This window comes from Lepus europaeus, chromosome 19 (genome assembly GCF_033115175.1).
Source record: "Lepus europaeus isolate LE1 chromosome 19, mLepTim1.pri, whole genome shotgun sequence".
Taxonomy (NCBI): Eukaryota; Metazoa; Chordata; class Mammalia; order Lagomorpha; family Leporidae; genus Lepus; species Lepus europaeus.
In genome coordinates this window covers 45,500,387-45,517,039 of record NC_084845.1, presented here as the reverse complement: position 1 = coordinate 45,517,039, position 16,653 = coordinate 45,500,387, and the positions used below count along the sequence as shown (strand labels likewise).

The following is a 16,653-nucleotide window of genomic DNA, read 5'->3' as shown; positions in this document are numbered from 1 at the left end:
ACTTGAAAGCAGGAGTTCCGGAGCAAGCACTTCAGTGCACCAGTTAAGACACAGCTTTGGGACACCCATACCCCGTATCAGACAGCCTGGATTCTAGTCCCAGCTAAAAAGCACCGTGGGGGCCGGCGCTGTGGCATAGTGGGTAAAGCCACTGCCTGCAGTGTTGACATCCCATAGGGGTGCCAGTTTGAGTCCCAGCTGCTCCACTTCTAATCCAGCTCTCTGCTATGGCCTAGGAGAGCAGTAGAAGATGTCCCAAGTCCTTGGGCCCCTGTGGGAGACCTGGAAGAAGCTCCTGGCTTTGGATCAGCCTAGCAGCATCAGTTGCAGCCATTTGGAGAGTGAACCAATGAATGGAAGACCTCTCTCTCTCTCTTTGTAACTCTGCCTTTCAAATAAATAGATAAATCTTTTAAAAAGGAAGGAAGGAAGGAAGGAAGGAAGGTAGGTAGGTCTTGGGATCTAGAGTCCTCAATAAAAGAAACTCCAGGGTCATTGGTCATAGACCTGAAGACACGCACAATACAGGTGAGGACAATGAGGCCAAATCACTTTGGCCTGCTGTCCTGGGACTCGTAAAGATCCCTAGGAGAAAGGAGCCGTGTTTGCCCTGGCAAAGATGCCAGGCCTAAGAAGAACACACATGGGCTGGTTGGGCGCGAGGCTGGCTCAGGATCCGGGAGCTGGGATCCAAGATGTTCACCTGCGGAAAACTACAACTCCCAGGGTAACCCGCGGCCGCCCAAGCCGGGAGGTCATGTGATCCAAGCTCACGTGTCTCGGCAGCCAGCTCGGGAATGAAGCGCTGTAGGTAGGTGATAGAAGGTAGATACGGTGGTGGGAACCTTAGGTCCTCGGGTCCTTGGAGTACCCACCGCGGCAGAGTCCGCCCAGTTCCTTGCAGGGTTCCGGGCCGGTCCTTGGCCCACGCCTGCCTCCGCTGCGCCGGCTGCGCCGCCCCTTGGCTCGCGGTCTCCACCTAGTCTTAGGCCGGGATTGAGTCCCGGGGCTCCTCCCTACTCTGTGTCCCATGGAAGCCCACCCGCCTCGCGTCAGGCCTGGGGATTGGCCCCCTCCACCCTGCTCCGTGTGCACGCTAGCCCACCTCCCCATGCAGCCCATCCCTCGTATTTCGTGGCTCCAGCCCCTGGCTGGACAGGGAACCCCCTCCGCTGGGGATCTGCGGGGCCCACAGCAACGGTTGCATATCTGGCCTGAGCCTGTGGGCATCGGGCTTCCAGCACTGGCGCTGCCACTGCCCGCTACGACCCTAGTCTGACATCCCCTCTCCACCATCTGTTTCCTTGTCTGATCCGGCCTCCCAGCTCCCCCAACCCTACCGAAGCCCGCAGGGAGACAGCCCAAACTCTTCTCTCTGCTGACAGCAGATTTCAGGTAAAGTCTTGGGGAAGAAGCAGTTGGGGCTAGAGAGGGACGTGGGGAGAATCAGATCCCCGACTTTTTCAGAAGGAGCAACCCTCCTGCACCGCGGTGCAGCAGGTAAGCTGGGAGCAGTGCAGCTAGTATTGGTGGGGTGGGGGCTGGGAGATCTTGGGCCACCCAGCCTGAGCTCCTGGGTGGTGGCAGATGATGGCACAGGAGGGGGGCAGGGGGAAGATGCTGCACCAAGCCTCGCCCTAGAGACCTCTGTGTAAGGTGAGCAGGGTGGAGCTGACACTGTGCGGGAAACCTGGCAGTCCCAGGACTCTGCCTTGACTGCTCACTGCTTTGATTTTCTGCTGAGTTGCTGGCTGAGGGGCAAGTTGTGTAAGAGGAAGAAGTTCTGCAGCGTTTGATATTTTTGGATTTGGAGGCAACAGAGGGAAGTCTCCCCTGGAGCAGGGTCCCTTGGTTATACGCCTGACGACGGGTGTCTCAGAACACCCAGACGTCCCCCTTTCACACGTGCACGGTTCGCAGCTTTGTTTGTCCGTGGGCAGCAGGAGCAACAAAAAGCATCCCAAGAGGCCTCATTAGCCCTTCTAAACCCCCAGTGGGCTGAGAACCTCAGAGGGCTGGCCCCTTAATAGACAGTGGAGGGCTCAGTCACTATGCTTTAGTCAGTTCCCTTCTCTTCCCCACAGGTTATTTTTTAAAGATATATTTATTTATTTGAAGCTTGATCTACAGAGAGGCAGAGAGAGAGAGAGGTTTTCCATCTGCTGGCTCACTCCCCAGATGGTCGCAACAGCCAGAGCTGGGCCAATCTACAGCCAGGAGCTTCTTCCACATCTCCCACGTGGGTGCAGGGGCCCAAGGACTTGAGCCATCTTCTACTGTTTTCCCAGGCCATAGCAGAGAGCTGGATCAGAAGTGGAGCAGCCGGGACTCAAACTGGCATCCATATAGGATGCCAACGCTGCAGGCAGTGGCTTTACCCACAATGCCACAGCACCGGCCTGGCCACAGATTGTTAAAAGTAAACCATGGGCCAGTGTTGTGGTATAGTAGGCTAAGCCTCCACCTGCAGTGCCGGCTTCCCATGTGGGCACCAGTTTGTGTCCTGGCTACTCTTTGAATCCAGTTCTCTGCTAATGACCTGGAAAAACAGTGGAAGAGGCCTCTGAAACCCATGTGAGAGACCCAGAAGAAGCTCCTGGCTCCTGGCCTCAGATCATCCCAGCTTCGGCCATTGCAGCCATTTGCGGAGTGAGCCAGCAGATGGAAGACCTCTCTCTATGTGACTCTGCCTTTCAAATAACTAAATAAATAAATCCTTTTTCAAAAAAAATAAAAAAGAGCACACCAGGGAGGGGTCAGTAGAGAATAAAATGCAGAATTCTGTATGAACACCCTGGGCTTGGGACTCAGGAATGAGGAGACTCTGGGAGAGGAGTCTTTGGCCGATATCCCCAGCCTGTGTGTGGTTAGCAGCCAACGGCAGCCTCCAAGGAGGCGGCTTCTGACTCCTCTACCCACTTTGCCTCTGCTTCCTTTTTTTTTTTTTTTTTTTTTTTTTTTAAGATTTATTTATTTTGAAAGTCAGAGTTACAGAAAGAGGAAGAAACAGAGATCGATCTTGCATCCAATAGTTCATTCCCCACAACAACCAGCGCTGGGTCAGGCCAAAGCCAGGAGCTTCATCCAGTCTCCCACTGGGTGCAGGGGCCCAAACACTTGCCTATCTTCTGCTGCTTTCCCAGGCTCATTAGCAGGGAGCTGGATCAGAAGTAGAACAGCCAGGACAAGAACCAGCACCCATTTGGGAAGCTGGTGTCACAGGCCCTAGGCCCCGGTTTTGAGCAGTTTTCTGCTCTCTGCTTGGTGGGGATAGGCATTATGGGAAGGGGCATTTGCAAATGACCATTTATCGAGTACTACCTTTGCTAATGTTAACACAGTCCTCACGGGAACTTAAGATGTGAAGACTTAGAGAGGTGGTGTGGTTTGCCCAAGGCTGTACAGCTAGGAAGTAGAGGAGCCAGCCCTCTGGCTTGGAGTCCACATCACAGCCCCTCCGCGCTCACCGCTCCGGTGGGTCTGGGGGTGGACTTGGTTCTTTCAGCCAACCATCTGTCTTGGAGATCCCGGGCTGTGAGCCAAGCCTTCAGGACACTGAGAGTCATTTTCAGGGCTGGGCTCCTCCAAGCTCCTCAAGATTCTGGAACGCTTCTTCCTCCTAGTCTTCAAGAAAGAGGACAGAGGCCCAAGAGAATCCACAACTCACCTGTGTTTATGCAGAGAGTAGAGAGAGTGGATCGGGTGACAAGGCTGTTATCTCAGTTCAGTTATGCCCACAGTACCTCCTTGGGCCCAGGGGAGAGGCAAATACAAGCAGCTAGATACTCTTGGGTCAGTCAGGCCTGGGTTTGGAGGCTGGCACTGTGGTATGGTAGATAAAACCAAAGCTGTTGCCTGCAACACCAGCATCCCAGATGGATGCCACATCAGGTCCTGGCTGCTCTACCTCCTAGCCAACTCCCTGCTAATGGCATTGAGGCCATCTGGAGGAGTGAATGAACGGGTGGAAGATACCTCTCCCCTCCTACCTCATAACTTTGACTTTCAAATGAACAAATAAGTCTTAAAAAAAAAAAATCATTGTGTCTGGCCTGGGTTTGATCCCAGCCCACCACTGACAGCCATATGACCCAGGGTAGAGCGCTTAATGCTTGTGTGATTCAGTCTCCTCACTGGGGACACTCATGTGTACCTTTTACAGCCGTACTGAAGATTGCATGAGATAAAGCATTCCGTAGCTGAGGCGATAGCGGGTGACAGTAACCATAAACACCACGTGTTGGGTCCCAGAGCCTCGTAGTCCGGCACCGCAGAGCGACCCTACTAACACATGAGACTGAGAGGGGCCAGCCTGTGTGGTACCGGGCCCCTGGCTGGCTCCAAGAAGAGCTCAGATGGGTCCAAGGAAGTGAGGAAGAAATGGGACATCAGAGGGTGGCTGGCAGAGGGGCCAGGGGATGCCACGCCCAGGATTAATCATTGTCTTCCTGAGGACACAGCTGTGACTGGTACGGGGCCCTGGTCTCATGGGACAAGAGCAGGAGCTGGCCTGAGTTTTGATAGACCTGGAGAGCCACACAGGATTTATGCTCCGGACTGGAGGGAGGCGTGCAGTGCCGTATTGTGTTGAGACACCACAGTTCTTAGTGAGGGCTCCTCTCAGGACCCTATGGTGTGGAAACAGGCTGGGAAGCCAGACAGATCTGGATCCAGAACCTGCGCTACAGCTTGCTGATCTGTGATCCCGGGTCAGTGATGTGAGCCCTCTGGACCTTTAGACCAAGAGGCCATTGAGTGAGCTAAGAAGCACCCTTGACGCACCTGCCCAACGCGTGACCTCTGTCCAGCTCAGACGACTTAGTGCTCCTCATTTATGTTTAACGTTTTATTTGCCCTGTGAGTCCATAAACCTAAAGCAAGCAGCCTTTGCAACTGACATGTGTCTGTCTCTGCCACCCCTGACCATGGCCCCCAGTGCAGTGTTCTGCCCAGAGGTGCTTCTGAGTTTGGATCCAAACCGTGTGCTCTTCCGAAAGTTAGTTGACCCCTCTGTGCCCCATCTTCCCCATCTCAGGATAAGTCACGCCTGCCTTTGTCCCATCCAGGCTGAGAAGAGTCCTCCCGGGACAATAGCTGCGAACAGGCTGCCCAGGGGATGTGGTCGTGAGGCAGAACCCCCACGTCCCCTGCAAGAAGAGGGCTCCTGGGGCCATGGCCCAGGTCAGCATCAACAGTGACTACAGCGAGTGGGGAGTGAGCGCAGATGCCGGGGAGCGGGCCCGCCTGCTGCAGAGTCCCTGTGTGGAGACGGCTCCCAAGAATGAGGGGGACACCTCTCCTGGGGGCCCAGGCACAGGCACCACTTCTACGCTTGGGGCCGTCTTCATCGTTGTCAACGCCTGCTTGGGCGCGGGGCTGCTCAACTTCCCAGCAGCCTTCAGCACGGCCGGGGGCGTGGCGGCTGGCATCACACTTCAGATGGTGAGTATGCTGGCCCGGAGAGCAGAGGTGCATGGCCGGTGGGCTTTATGCCTCCAACGGGAGGCTTCGGACTGGGGTCTCACCGGGTGACACACACTAGTGCTCTTCCATCCCTCGTACCCGGCACACATTACTAATCTATTCCAGCTTTTCCCTCCTCCGGACTTCAGTGAGGCTTCAGAAGCCTTCCCAGTAATCAGAGGAACTTGAATGTCAATTGCATATTCAATTTTTTAGGTGTTAAAATGACTTTGAAATTATGTTGGAAAAGACTACCTTTATCACTTGGAACTACATAGTAAAGTTTTTACTGATGAAATGACATGATTGCTTGTATAGCCTTTAAAATAACCCAGAGTGGGAAGGGGAGTAAGATGAAACAAGAATGAACACAAATTAATCACTTTTAAAGCTGAATAAGAGGTACTTGGGACCCATTGTGCTATTCTCTCTACTTTTGTATGTTTTAAGCTATTTTATAAAATTTGTTCTTAAAGAATATCTTGGCTTGGCACCCTCTAGCAGTCTAATAAAACTGCCCTGTGAGATGAGAGCCATTTGCCAAGCCCCCTTTGGGCCCTGGCCCAGTGGGTGCTAGGTGAACCCAGTGGGGCCCTTGGCTGCCAGGCCTTTGCTACACACCCTTGTTCTTGCCCCTGCTGCAGGGCATGCTGGTCTTCATCATCAGCGGGCTCGTCGTCCTGGCCTACTGCTCCCAGGCCAGCAATGAGAGGACATACCAGGAGGTGGTGTGGGCTGTGTGTGGCAAGCTGACGGGCGTGCTGTGCGAGGTGGCCATCGCCGTCTACACCTTCGGCACCTGCATCGCCTTCCTCATCATCATTGGGGACCAGCAGGACAAGAGTGAGGACCCCCCCTCGGTTCCTACCTCATCTCTCCCCCTCAGCCCTGGGGATCCTGGGTGGAGGGAAAATGTACTGAACAGCTACCCAGGACTTTTCCTGGGACCAGCGTCCACCTGGGATTCCTGCCTGCAGGCTGCTGGGCCCACTAGAGAGAGGGAGGTCCTGGGGTCCAGCAGAGCAGGAGAGCCTGACAGTCCCTCCTCTTCCCTGTGCAGTTATAGCCGTGATGGCAAAGGAGCCTGACGGAGCCGGCGGCGGCCCCTGGTACACGGACCGCAAGTTCACCATCAGCCTCACTGCCTTCCTCTTCATCCTCCCCCTCTCCATCCCCAGGGAGATCGGCTTCCAGAAATACGCCAGGTTCGGAGGCCCTGCCCCAGTTGGCCCAGACAGAATTTCTGATCTCAGACAGCTAGAGACCCAAGGGTTGCTGGGGACCCCTCTCCTCCACACCACCTCAAACTCCTGGTCGGCAGGAGTGGGCAAGGCAGGGCAGACCAGGGCTTGCAGGGTCTCAGGCTTAAGACCCTCCTTTTCTGCCGTATCAAGGGGGACGGCGGCCCTTTGCATCACTGACAGATTCATTTCTAAGTGCCCTGGCCAGAAGGGATGAGTGACTATGGGGGGTGAAGCCAGCTCCGGCTGGCCTGGACCTGGGCTTTCCCTGGGAGGATGGGCTTTGTGATCATTTGAGATGGTCAGCGTACCAGCACCTTCCACGCAGCTCGGTGTGAAGGAAGGAGACTGGCTTCCTGGCTCAGCGTCTGGAGAGCAGTGGGATTCTGTGTTTCCAGTCTGTAAATGGAGGGGTCACGCCCAGCTGTCTCCAAGGTCCCTATTAAGTGTTAATATTATAGTATTTGTACTCTGAATGCTTCCCCTGCACCACGTCCTGGCTCTCCAGGGCCAGGCTGAGGGTGGCCTGAGAGCAGCCCTCGCTCCTCCGATTGAAGTCACAGATGTGCTTGGGATCCCAGCTCTCCATCATGGACTCTGAGCCAAAAGTGCCGATAAAGTCCCTGTTCGCTGTCCAGCTCCCTCCTCGCTGTCCAGTCCCTCAGCTGTTTCCTGAGTCTCTGCTTGGCATAGTTGCCCCAGTGTTCAGTGGACACCTGTGGTCCCTGGAACTGAGGGCGGGCACCCCTACAGCTGAGGCTGGGGAGGACACAGCTCAGTCTCTCCCTCCCCACAGCTTCCTGAGCGTTGTGGGTACCTGGTACGTCACCGCCATCATTATCATCAAATACATCTGGCCAGATAAGGAGATGACTCCCGGGGACATCCTAACCAGGTGAGTGTGGGTTTCCAGGAGACATCTGGGGTAGAAGCCACCACTTGGGGCCCAGGAGGTGCTGGGTCAGCCATGCAGAGGCCACACAAGTGTCCTTCCTGAGGCCTCTTGGCTCATCAGGGCTGACTCTGGCCACGGGAGGAAGAAAGCAGGAGGTCCATGAGGACCACGTGACAGTCAGCAGGTGAACCAGCGTGAGACCGCCAAGGTGGAAATGCACATCATTCCAGCCTGGGCTTATCTGTCATTTCTGCATCTTCCAAAGGAGGATGACTTTGTCATTTAAAGAAAACCCCCCACCCCCACCTTTTTTTTGAGAGGAACAAACCAGAAACATAAAGGAATTCAGGAGCCAAGAATTCTGCATTTTGGTGCCCCGAGGGCCTTTCAGAACCTCAGTGTGCTGAATTGTGAAATGGAAATGGCTCCTGTCCCCATTCCCGGACCGGGGAGGGTACCTGGGTAGACCACGGGTGGCTGGAGGGGTTGGTGCGGGGAGTGAAGAGTGAGGGGTGGGGACAGTGGATGGCCCGAGGGCTTCCTCAGCAGCAGCACCTCCCGTGTTTGTCCGCAGGCCGGCTTCCTGGATGGCCGTCTTCAATGCCATGCCCACCATCTGCTTTGGATTTCAGGTGCCATTGCAAGGTCCCTTCCATCCCCTCAGCTTACCCTCAACCATGGGATGAAACCCACATTAAATGGGATAGGAGAGTCCTAGGGCGAAGGATGAATCAGGGACCCCCAAGATAAGATCCCTTGTCCCTAGGGTCTTTAAAAAAATTTACTTATTTGAATGGAAGAATGACAAGGAGAAAGATCTTCCGCCTATTTGTTCACTTCCCAATTGCCCATAGCAGCTGGGATTGAGCCAGGACAAAGTGGACCCAAAAACTCTATCTAGGTCTGCCATCTGGGTAGCAGGAGCCCAAGTACTTGGGCCGTCGCCTGCTGCCTTTCCAGGCGCATTAGCAGGAAGCATGATTGGAAGCTGAGGAGCCAGGCTCAAACCGCAGCCCTCCCATATGGGTTTCTAGCATCCCAGATGGCAGCTTGCCCCGCTGCACCACAACACCCGCCCCGGTCCCCGTCATCTTGGTCCTCAGGGTAGCTCCCTTTAGAAACTGGGGCGAGTTCCCTCCCCCACCATGACCCTGTCCTTCACACGAACAGTGCCACGTGAGCAGTGTGCCCGTCTTCAACAGCATGCGGAGGCCCGAGGTGAAGACCTGGGGCGGCGTGGTGACAGCCGCCATGGTCATTGCCCTCGCTGTGTACATGGGCACAGGTGAGTGTTCCCACCGCGAGTTCCCAGGTCCTCTGGCCTCACTTTCCTGGGGACAGCCCTGCACTTCCAACATGGCAAAACACTTCTGTGGGCCCTGACTTGAACTTGGGCTGTCTTAGGCTGCCTCTTGCCTAGGAATTCATTCCTTAGCTTAAATTGATGCCCACTAAGTGCGGGGACCTGTTCCCAGAAGGGCCATGGAGACAGCCAGACCCGGTCCTGCCCTGTGGAATTGGTAGTTTCTTGTCACAGAGACATTGGAGCGCGAGCAAACAAGAAGTCAGGCGCGTGGGACAATGGCGAGTGCCTTGGTGACAGTGAAGCCAGGAGGATGCGAATGGGAGCGGGAGGGGCTCGCTTTGGGGGTGGTTCTAAGGTAGCTCCTCTCTGAGCTATCTGAGGAGGTGGCGTTTGGAGGAGCCCAAATGATGAGAAGGAGATAGAATACGAAAAAGTTGGGAGAAGAATGTTCTAGACAGGATGCACATAGTGCCAACGGGGTCTTGTGTGGCTGGAGTGCAGTGAGGCCAGGCAGGTGACAGCGGCCTTGAGAGCTGTCAGGAGCCAGAGAGGAGGTGTTTTACTCTGGGGGGCGTGGCTCAGTGAAAGCCAGCTTTGACATGTAGGATGATATGGGTGACAGGCAGACTGGGAGACCAGGAAGAATTGCGTGTAATTCCTGCTGTGGATGAGCTGGGCCAGCCCCTCCTGCCTCTGAAGACAGCCAGGAACAAGGGAGGCAGAGTCCGTCTTCCCCAGGGCTCTTGTGGGGAAAGCAGACAGTGCTCCAGTAACAACTAGAGTCAGAGCTGAGTGCTAGGAAGCAAATGGAACAAGGGGTGAGCAGGTGCCTCTGCCGGGCCAATGGGGCTGGGCTGGGCTGAGGAGGGGACGCGCACGCTGAGACCTCAGTGACGGGACGGCAGCTCGAGGACTCGGGCGGGTGAACGGTCACGCAGAGGCTCCAAGACAGGAATGCGCTGGGCACGCCCAGGATCAGCGTCCGCCCCAGCTGGCCTTGCACTAGCAGGAAGGGACAGTCCGTTCCCTCTGCCTGCCAGGGCCGCCCTGACCCAGCCCCTCCTCCCCTGCCCACAGGCGTCTGTGGCTTCCTGACCTTCGGGGCTGCCGTGGACCCCGACGTGCTCCTGTCCTACCCCTCGGAGGACATGGCGGTGGCTGTTGCCCGAGCCTTCATCATCCTGAGCGTGCTTACCTCCTACCCCATCCTGCACTTCTGTGGGCGGTGAGCCCCCTCCCCACGCCGCTGGGGCCCTGTGAGCGCATGCAGCGTGGTCCTTTGTCCCTGTGTGGGCCCCATTCTGTAGGAGAGACCAAGCCCGCAGAAAAGAGTCCCTGCCTGAGACAGCCCCGCCTTGGGGCTCAGGGCCCTTTTGTCCCTGAGTCACCCGCATGCTCTCAGTCCTCTAGGGAGCCCTAGTCCCTCGCCTTCCCTAAGCTTCCCCGTGGACGCACAGCCCTCTGGGTGCCCCAGACAAGACCTAAGGAGAATAACTGGCGCTTTCCACACGGGGAGACAAAGCATCAAGCCCTGAATTCACAGCATTGCATCCATTGCCCTCGGTGACCAAGGCCCATTTCCCAGAAGAAGAAATGGCTCTCACCCAAGGCTACCCCGGGAGGGCTCTGACTCCTGTGAGCCTGCAGAGGGCGGCAGTTAGCAGGGCCGCCCCTGAGCGCCTCCCTCTCTGTGGCAGGGCGGTGGTGGAAGGCCTGTGGCTGCGTTACCAGGGGATGCCCGTGGAGGAGGACGTGGGGCGGGAGCGGCGGCGGCGAGTGCTGCAGACGCTGCTGTGGTTCCTGCTCACGCTGCTGCTGGCGCTGTTCATCCCAGACATCGGCAAGGTCATCTCGGTCATTGGAGGCCTGGCTGCCTGCTTCATTTTCGTCTTCCCAGGTTGGAACCCTGCTCTCGGGCCTCAGCTTCCCACTTCCCAAACCACAGCTCTCGGCCCTGGGGACCCGGGTGTTGTCGCCATCTGCCCTGCACCCGTCAGAGGGGAGGTTGCCAGAGTTACCTAGTGAGACACACTGCACCGTAAACCCAGGCCTGCCTGTGTCCGGAACCTGTCCTCTGTCTGCCAGCATCCCCACCTCCTTGACTGTTGAGTGTCTGGCCGGCTCAGCCTGTGGCAGCCCAGAGGGCAGGGGGTCCGTGGTGCCACCCTGACAACAGAAGTCACCAGGCCTGCGTTCCAGACACAGGTCTGCTGCTGGATCCCAGGAAGCCATCCTGTCCGCCAGCCACGACTTCCACCTGTCCCCAGCTTGTTCCCAGCTGTGAGGCCACTCTGCTTGGAACAGGGGCACCCCGTGTGCTCAGAGCCCTGAGGGTACCTGAGCTTTGGGCTGCACGGAGTCACCATGCAGCGCTATCCCTTCAGTTCTGACGAGGGGTGCTGGTCAGACATGGGCCTCCCCTGGGAGGGTAGAGGCCAGGCCGGCGACTGGGCCTTTGTCCGTCCAAGGCCACCGCCTCTGGGTGAGGGGGAAGCTGGACCTGAGGGAGGAAGTCCCCTCCCGCCCAGACTCTCAGGGCCACCTCTTTTCCAGGGCTGTGCCTCATTCAAGCCAAGCTTTCTGAGATGGAGGAAGTCAAACCGGCCAGGTAAAGCAGACCCCAGCCCCTGGTGCTCATGGGTACGTGGGGGTGGCAGGATAAGGGAATGGGCATCGGGGAAGCCGTAACATAGGTGCAGAGCTAGGAGACGTGTGTACTTCAGAAATGATGGGACTTTTAAAATATTTTTTAAGAGATTAGGTGTTTGGTTTTTTTTTGTTTGTTTTTCTAAGACCTTTTTGTTTGAAAGGCTGAGTTAGGGACAGAGAGAGATCATCCATCCACTGGTTCACTCCCCAAATGGCAGGGACATTCAGGGCCGGGCCAGGACAAAGCCAGGAGCTAGGAAATCCATCCTGGTCTCCCCTGTGGATGCTTGGGGCCCAAGCACTTGGGCCATCTTCCACTGCTTTCCTTGGCTTATTGGCAGGAAGCTGGATCACAGGTGGAGCAGCCAGGACTCCAACGAGTGCTGATACGGAATGCTAACGTTGCAAGCAGCGGCTTAACCTGCTGCACTACAGCGCCCACCCCTAAAGTATTTTTTTTTTATTTAAAGATTTATTTATTTATCTGGTTTTTTTTTTTTAAGATTTATTTTGTTTATTTAAAAGAGTTACAGAGAGAGGCAGAGCCAGAGAAAGAGAGATCTATCCACTGATTCACTCCCCAAATGGCCACAATGGCCAGAGCTGAGCTGACCCAAAGCCAAGAGCCAGAAGACTCCTCCAGGTCTCCCATGCAGGTACAGGGGCCCAAGGACTTAGACCATCTTCCGCTGCTTTCCCAGGCCATAGCAGAGAGCTGGATCAGAAGTGAAGTAGCCGGGACTCCAACTGGCACCCACATGGGATGCCGGTGCTCCAGGCTGGGGCTTTAACCCGCTGCGCCACATCACCAGCCCCCATTTATTTATTTGAAAAGCAGCGTTACAGAGAGGGAGAGGCAGAGAGAGAGATCTTCCATCCCCTGGTTCACTCCCAAATGGCAGCAGTGGCTGGAGCTGGACCTATCTGAAGCCAGGAGCCAGGAGCCTCTGCCAGGTCTCCCATGCCGGTGCAGGGGCCCAAGCACTTGGGCCATCCTCCTCTGCCCTCCCAGGCATATTAGCAGGGAGCTGGATCTGAATTGGAGCAGCCAGGATTCAAACCAGTGCCTGCATTGCAGGCAGCAGTTAACCTGTTATGCCACAGTGCCAGCCCTCAGAATTGGTTCTTAAAAAAGGAAGTTGTGCTCCGTAGCTCTCATGCTACAGCCCTCACACCCTGACAATGTATGCCTCTTCCAAGTTGGTCGCCACTCCCTCCTTGGTCAGCAGTACTCACAGCTGCCGAACCGGCCACTGTCTACCAGAGACACTGAGGGATGAGCATCCGAGCAGCCTGGCAGTACGGTGTCCCCTGACCTCACTTCTCCAGAGCCATGGCTTCCAAGCCAGCGCCATCTCAAGGGACACTGACACAGCAGCCTAGTTTGTTGGGGCTGAGCTGCCACGGTTGGGGTGGCTGGCTCTGGGGCTGGGATTGGGACTGTATTTGGGAGCCTCATCATTGGTTATGCCAGGAACCCCTCCCTGAAGCAGCAGCTCTTCTGCGCAGTTCTGGGCTCTGCACTCTCAGAGGCCCCGGGGCTCTTCTGCCTGATGCTGGCCTTTCTCATCCTCTTCACCACCTCCCATGATTCTTTGTCCCTTGCCTCGTCTGCCCTTTTCTATACCTTCCCAGGCAACCTGAGGAAAGTGGTTGGCTCAGGGTTTGACAGAAGGAAGACAGACAAATACTGTATTATGAGATGGGGGGGTGGGGGGAGGAAGTGGCTGGGTCGGCACTGTGGTATAGCAAGTAAAGCTGCCGCCTGCGGTGCTGGTGTCCCGTATGAGTGCTGGTTTGTGTCCTGGCCGCTCCACTTCCCATCCAGCTCCCTGCTAATGTGCCTAGGAAAACAACAGAAGATGGTCCAAGTATTTGGGCCCCTGCACCTGTGTGGGAGACCCAGAAGAAGCTCCTGGCTCCTGGTTTCAGATCAGCTCACCTCCAGCCCTTGCAGCCATTTGGGGAGTGAACCAGCAGATGAAAAAGCGCTCTCTCTCTGTGATTCTGCCTTTCAAATAAAATAGATCTTAAAAAATAATAATAAAATAAAAAGAGGTTGCTGGGTCACAGGAGAGATTCTTTGTTCTTTGGCACATGGGTTGAATTCCCTCCAAAAAGACAGTGTCAGCTAACAGTCCCAGCAGCAGGGGGTGAGAATATCCTTTCCACTACTGCCAGCCCTATATGTGGTAGCCTTTTTAAAATTTGTTGGTCTTTCGGGTGAAAAACATTACATTGTTTTCATAGGTACTTTTGCCTGAACAGTAGAGAGGTTGAAAGGAAGTTAAAGTTTTGCTTTAAAAAGAAAAAAAAAGTCAGGATGGGCATTTGGCCTGGCAGGTAAGACCCCAGCTGGGATGCCTGCATCCCATATCAGAGTGCCCGGGGTGGCTCCCTGGCTTCCCTCCAGCTCCTCCTGATGGACACCCTGGAGGCAGCAAGTGCTGGCTCAGATAGATGGGGTCCTTACACCCCTGTGGGAGGCCTGCACTGAGTTCTCATCTCCTGGTTTCAGGCCTGGCTCAGTCAAGGCTGTTGCAGGCACTTAGGGAGTAAACCCGTAGATGGGCACTCTCTGCCCCCTGCCCACCCCACTCAAGTGTTTAAATTCAAAAAAAGAAAACAAGCAGACATCTGCAATCATACTTATTCGAAATAGCAGCAGGATTATGACTGGGTACTGAGATTACAGGTGACTTATTTTTACTTTTTTTTTAAAATGTGATTTTTCTTTTAAAAATTTATTGGGGCAGGGGCTAGCACTGTGGCGTAGCGGGTAAAGCCATCACCTGCAGTGCCAGCAACCCATGTAGGTGCTGGTTCAAGACCCAGCTATTCTACTTCTGATCCAGCTCTCTGCCATGGCCTGGGAGAGCAGTAGAGGATGGCTCGAGTTCTTGGGCCCTGCATCTGCATGAGAGACCTGAGGAAGCTCCTGGCTTCTGGCTTCAGATCGGTCCAGCTTCGGCCACTGCAGCCATTTGGGGAGCAAACCAGCAGATGGAAGACCTCTCTCTCTGTCACTACCTCTACCTCTGCCTCTGCCTCTGCCTCTGCCTCTCTGTAACTCCACCTTTCAAATAAATACATAAATATTTTAAAAGAAATTATTGGAGCAGGCTTTGTGGTACAGCAGGTTAAGCTGCCACTTAATTAAATAACATCAATTTTTTTAAATTTCTGTGAAAGGCACAGAGACAAAGAGCTAGACATCTCCTATCCACTAGTTCACTTCCTGAATGCCCACAATACCTGAGGCTGGGCCAGACCAAAGCCAGGAGCTAGGACTCAATCTGGTCTCACACATGGGTGGCAGAGAAGAGACCCAACTACTTGAGCCTCCCAGAAAGATGAAACAGGTAACACATCTGGGACTCAATCCTGGGCGCTCTGATGTGGGATGGAGACATCCTAAGCAACTTCTTAACCTCTGGACCAAATGCCCGCCCCTGCTTGCTTTTTTTTTTTTTTTTTTTTTTTTTTTAGAGATTCATTTATTTATTTGAAAGGCAGAGCAACAGAGAAAAAAGGTGAGAGAGAGACCACACGCTTCCATATGCTGATTGACTCTCCAAATGGTCACCATGGCCAGAGCTGGTCCAGGCCCAAGCCAGGAGTCTGGAACTCCATCCTGATCTCCCATGTGGGTGGCAGGGCTCCAAGCACTTGGGCCATCTTCCGCTGCTTTCCCATGTGCATTAGCAGGGAGCTAGATTGGAAGTGGGGCAGCCGGGACTCAAACTGGCGCTCTCAGATGGGATGCCAGCGTCGCCAGCACTGACTGACGCCGTGGCACCACAGCACCAGCTCCTTGTCCTTTTTTTGTTTAATGGTCACGTTCCATTTGACCTGCTTTTTCCTGAACATCTTCCATTGAGAGCACCGCACTCTGATCCGCTGTGCTGTGAACAGTCAGTTAATCGTGGCCTCCTTGCCCAAGAGCTAGGGATAATACACCTGGCCCCACAGATCTCTGTACAGAGAAGCCCGGGGAAGTCAGGAGCGCTCTGGTGGTAGAATTGTAGTAACTGCTACAGATATCTGCGGAGTCACACAGTGGCTGTCACCCTCTGCCCTACAGCTGGTGGGCGCTGGTCAGTTACGGAGTCCTCTTGGTCACCCTGGGAGCCTTCATCTTCGGCCAGACCACAGCCAACGCCATCTTTGTGGATCTCTTGGCATAGCCACTGCTTCCCAGGAAACCCATGGCCTTTCCCACTGGACCCAGGAACCTATCTCTTAGAGCAGTGGGACCACCCCAAGTCCAATGGCATTCCATCCAGGGGGACGACATCCGGACATCCTCTGGAGGAGCAGTTCTGGGCAGAATCAGGCCCCACACCTCTGGACAGCTCAAACCCAGCTTCCTCCCTGCTCCCCAGTCCTGGCAGTGCCGTGGGTGCTGCAGGAGGTCTCATATCCCAGAGGAGCCTTCTTCCTCTTCAGCTTCTCCATGCCTGGAACCCATCAGTGCCGGAGGAAAGAAGCCCATCTCGCTTGCCTCTGGAGAAGGCTCTGGGTAAGGGGGCGCCCCCACAGAGCAGCCTGTCCAGCGTAAGGGCTGCACTCATTACCACAGGGCTCAGCGCCTGCTCCAACTCGTCAGCAGCTGTGGCCAGCAGGGGCTTCCTCTGGGATCTGGCCACTTACAAAGGTAGCACTGAAATCATACAACCGTACAGCCGCAGGTGGATTCTGGCCTTGCTTACCCACTCCTGGGCCCGCTGGGAGCCTGGGAGCCTCTTCCCTATGGACAGTTGACACTTCCTAAGCCTCTAGGGTCCCCACCCTTTTTCCTTCTCTAAACCCGATGGTCGAGGCTCACCTCCTTCCTCCTCAGACATCTCCAAGTCTAATGTTTACAAGCGGTGCCAGCCCGGCTCCGAAGCCAGGGCCCGCCCCGGGCCACGGTGCTGTGAGTATTCCTCCATCAGCTTTCCCACGGGTGGGGAAGGGCTGCTGGCTTTCTGCCAGATTCCAGGTGGCCTCTCCTAGAGGCTGCAGGCTGTGTGATGGCGAGGCCTGGGATCCTTGAAGGCTGGGCTGGCCTGGAGCCGGGAGACGCTCCAGGACATCTTTCAGTGACCACTTCTCTT

At 55.3% G+C, this 16,653-nt stretch overlaps 1 protein-coding gene and 1 pseudogene across 5 annotated transcripts; both read left to right on the top strand.

The window, feature by feature from the left end:
• Positions 1-753: 753 nt before the first annotated feature.
• SLC38A7 (solute carrier family 38 member 7) lies at positions 754-15,834 on the top strand. Of its 5 annotated transcripts, none has more exons than XM_062176596.1 (12): positions 781-811; positions 1,468-1,500; positions 5,067-5,442; positions 6,108-6,306; positions 6,524-6,668; positions 7,501-7,599; positions 8,174-8,231; positions 8,770-8,884; positions 9,983-10,130; positions 10,603-10,802; positions 11,459-11,513; positions 15,639-15,834. In XM_062176596.1, exons 3-12 carry the CDS (start codon positions 5,173-5,175, stop codon positions 15,739-15,741), a joined length of 1,392 nt encoding a protein of 463 aa, XP_062032580.1. In that variant the 5' UTR covers positions 781-811; positions 1,468-1,500; positions 5,067-5,172; the 3' UTR covers positions 15,742-15,834. The 5 variants fall into 5 exon arrangements, with proteins under 5 accessions (XP_062032579.1, XP_062032580.1, XP_062032578.1 ...); XM_062176597.1 differs by lacking the exon at positions 781-811 and adding an exon at positions 1,378-1,395; XM_062176595.1 differs by lacking the exon at positions 1,468-1,500 and having other exon boundaries at positions 754-811.
• LOC133748600 (ATP synthase F(0) complex subunit C2, mitochondrial-like) lies at positions 12,737-13,825 on the top strand (annotated as a pseudogene).
• Positions 15,835-16,653: the final 819 nt, after the last annotated feature.

Excerpts from the sequence above, each read along its gene's own strand:
- SLC38A7 (XM_062176595.1), top strand. The coding sequence starts at position 5,173 with ATGGCCCAGGTCAGCATCAACAGTGACTACAGCGAGTGGGGAGTGAGC. Across the intron at positions 6,669-7,500 it reads GGCTTCCAGAAATACGCCAG|CTTCCTGAGCGTTGTGGGTA; the intron begins GTTCGGAGGCCC and ends CCCTCCCCACAG. Across the intron at positions 10,131-10,602 it reads ATCCTGCACTTCTGTGGGCG|GGCGGTGGTGGAAGGCCTGT; the intron begins GTGAGCCCCCTC and ends TCTCTGTGGCAG.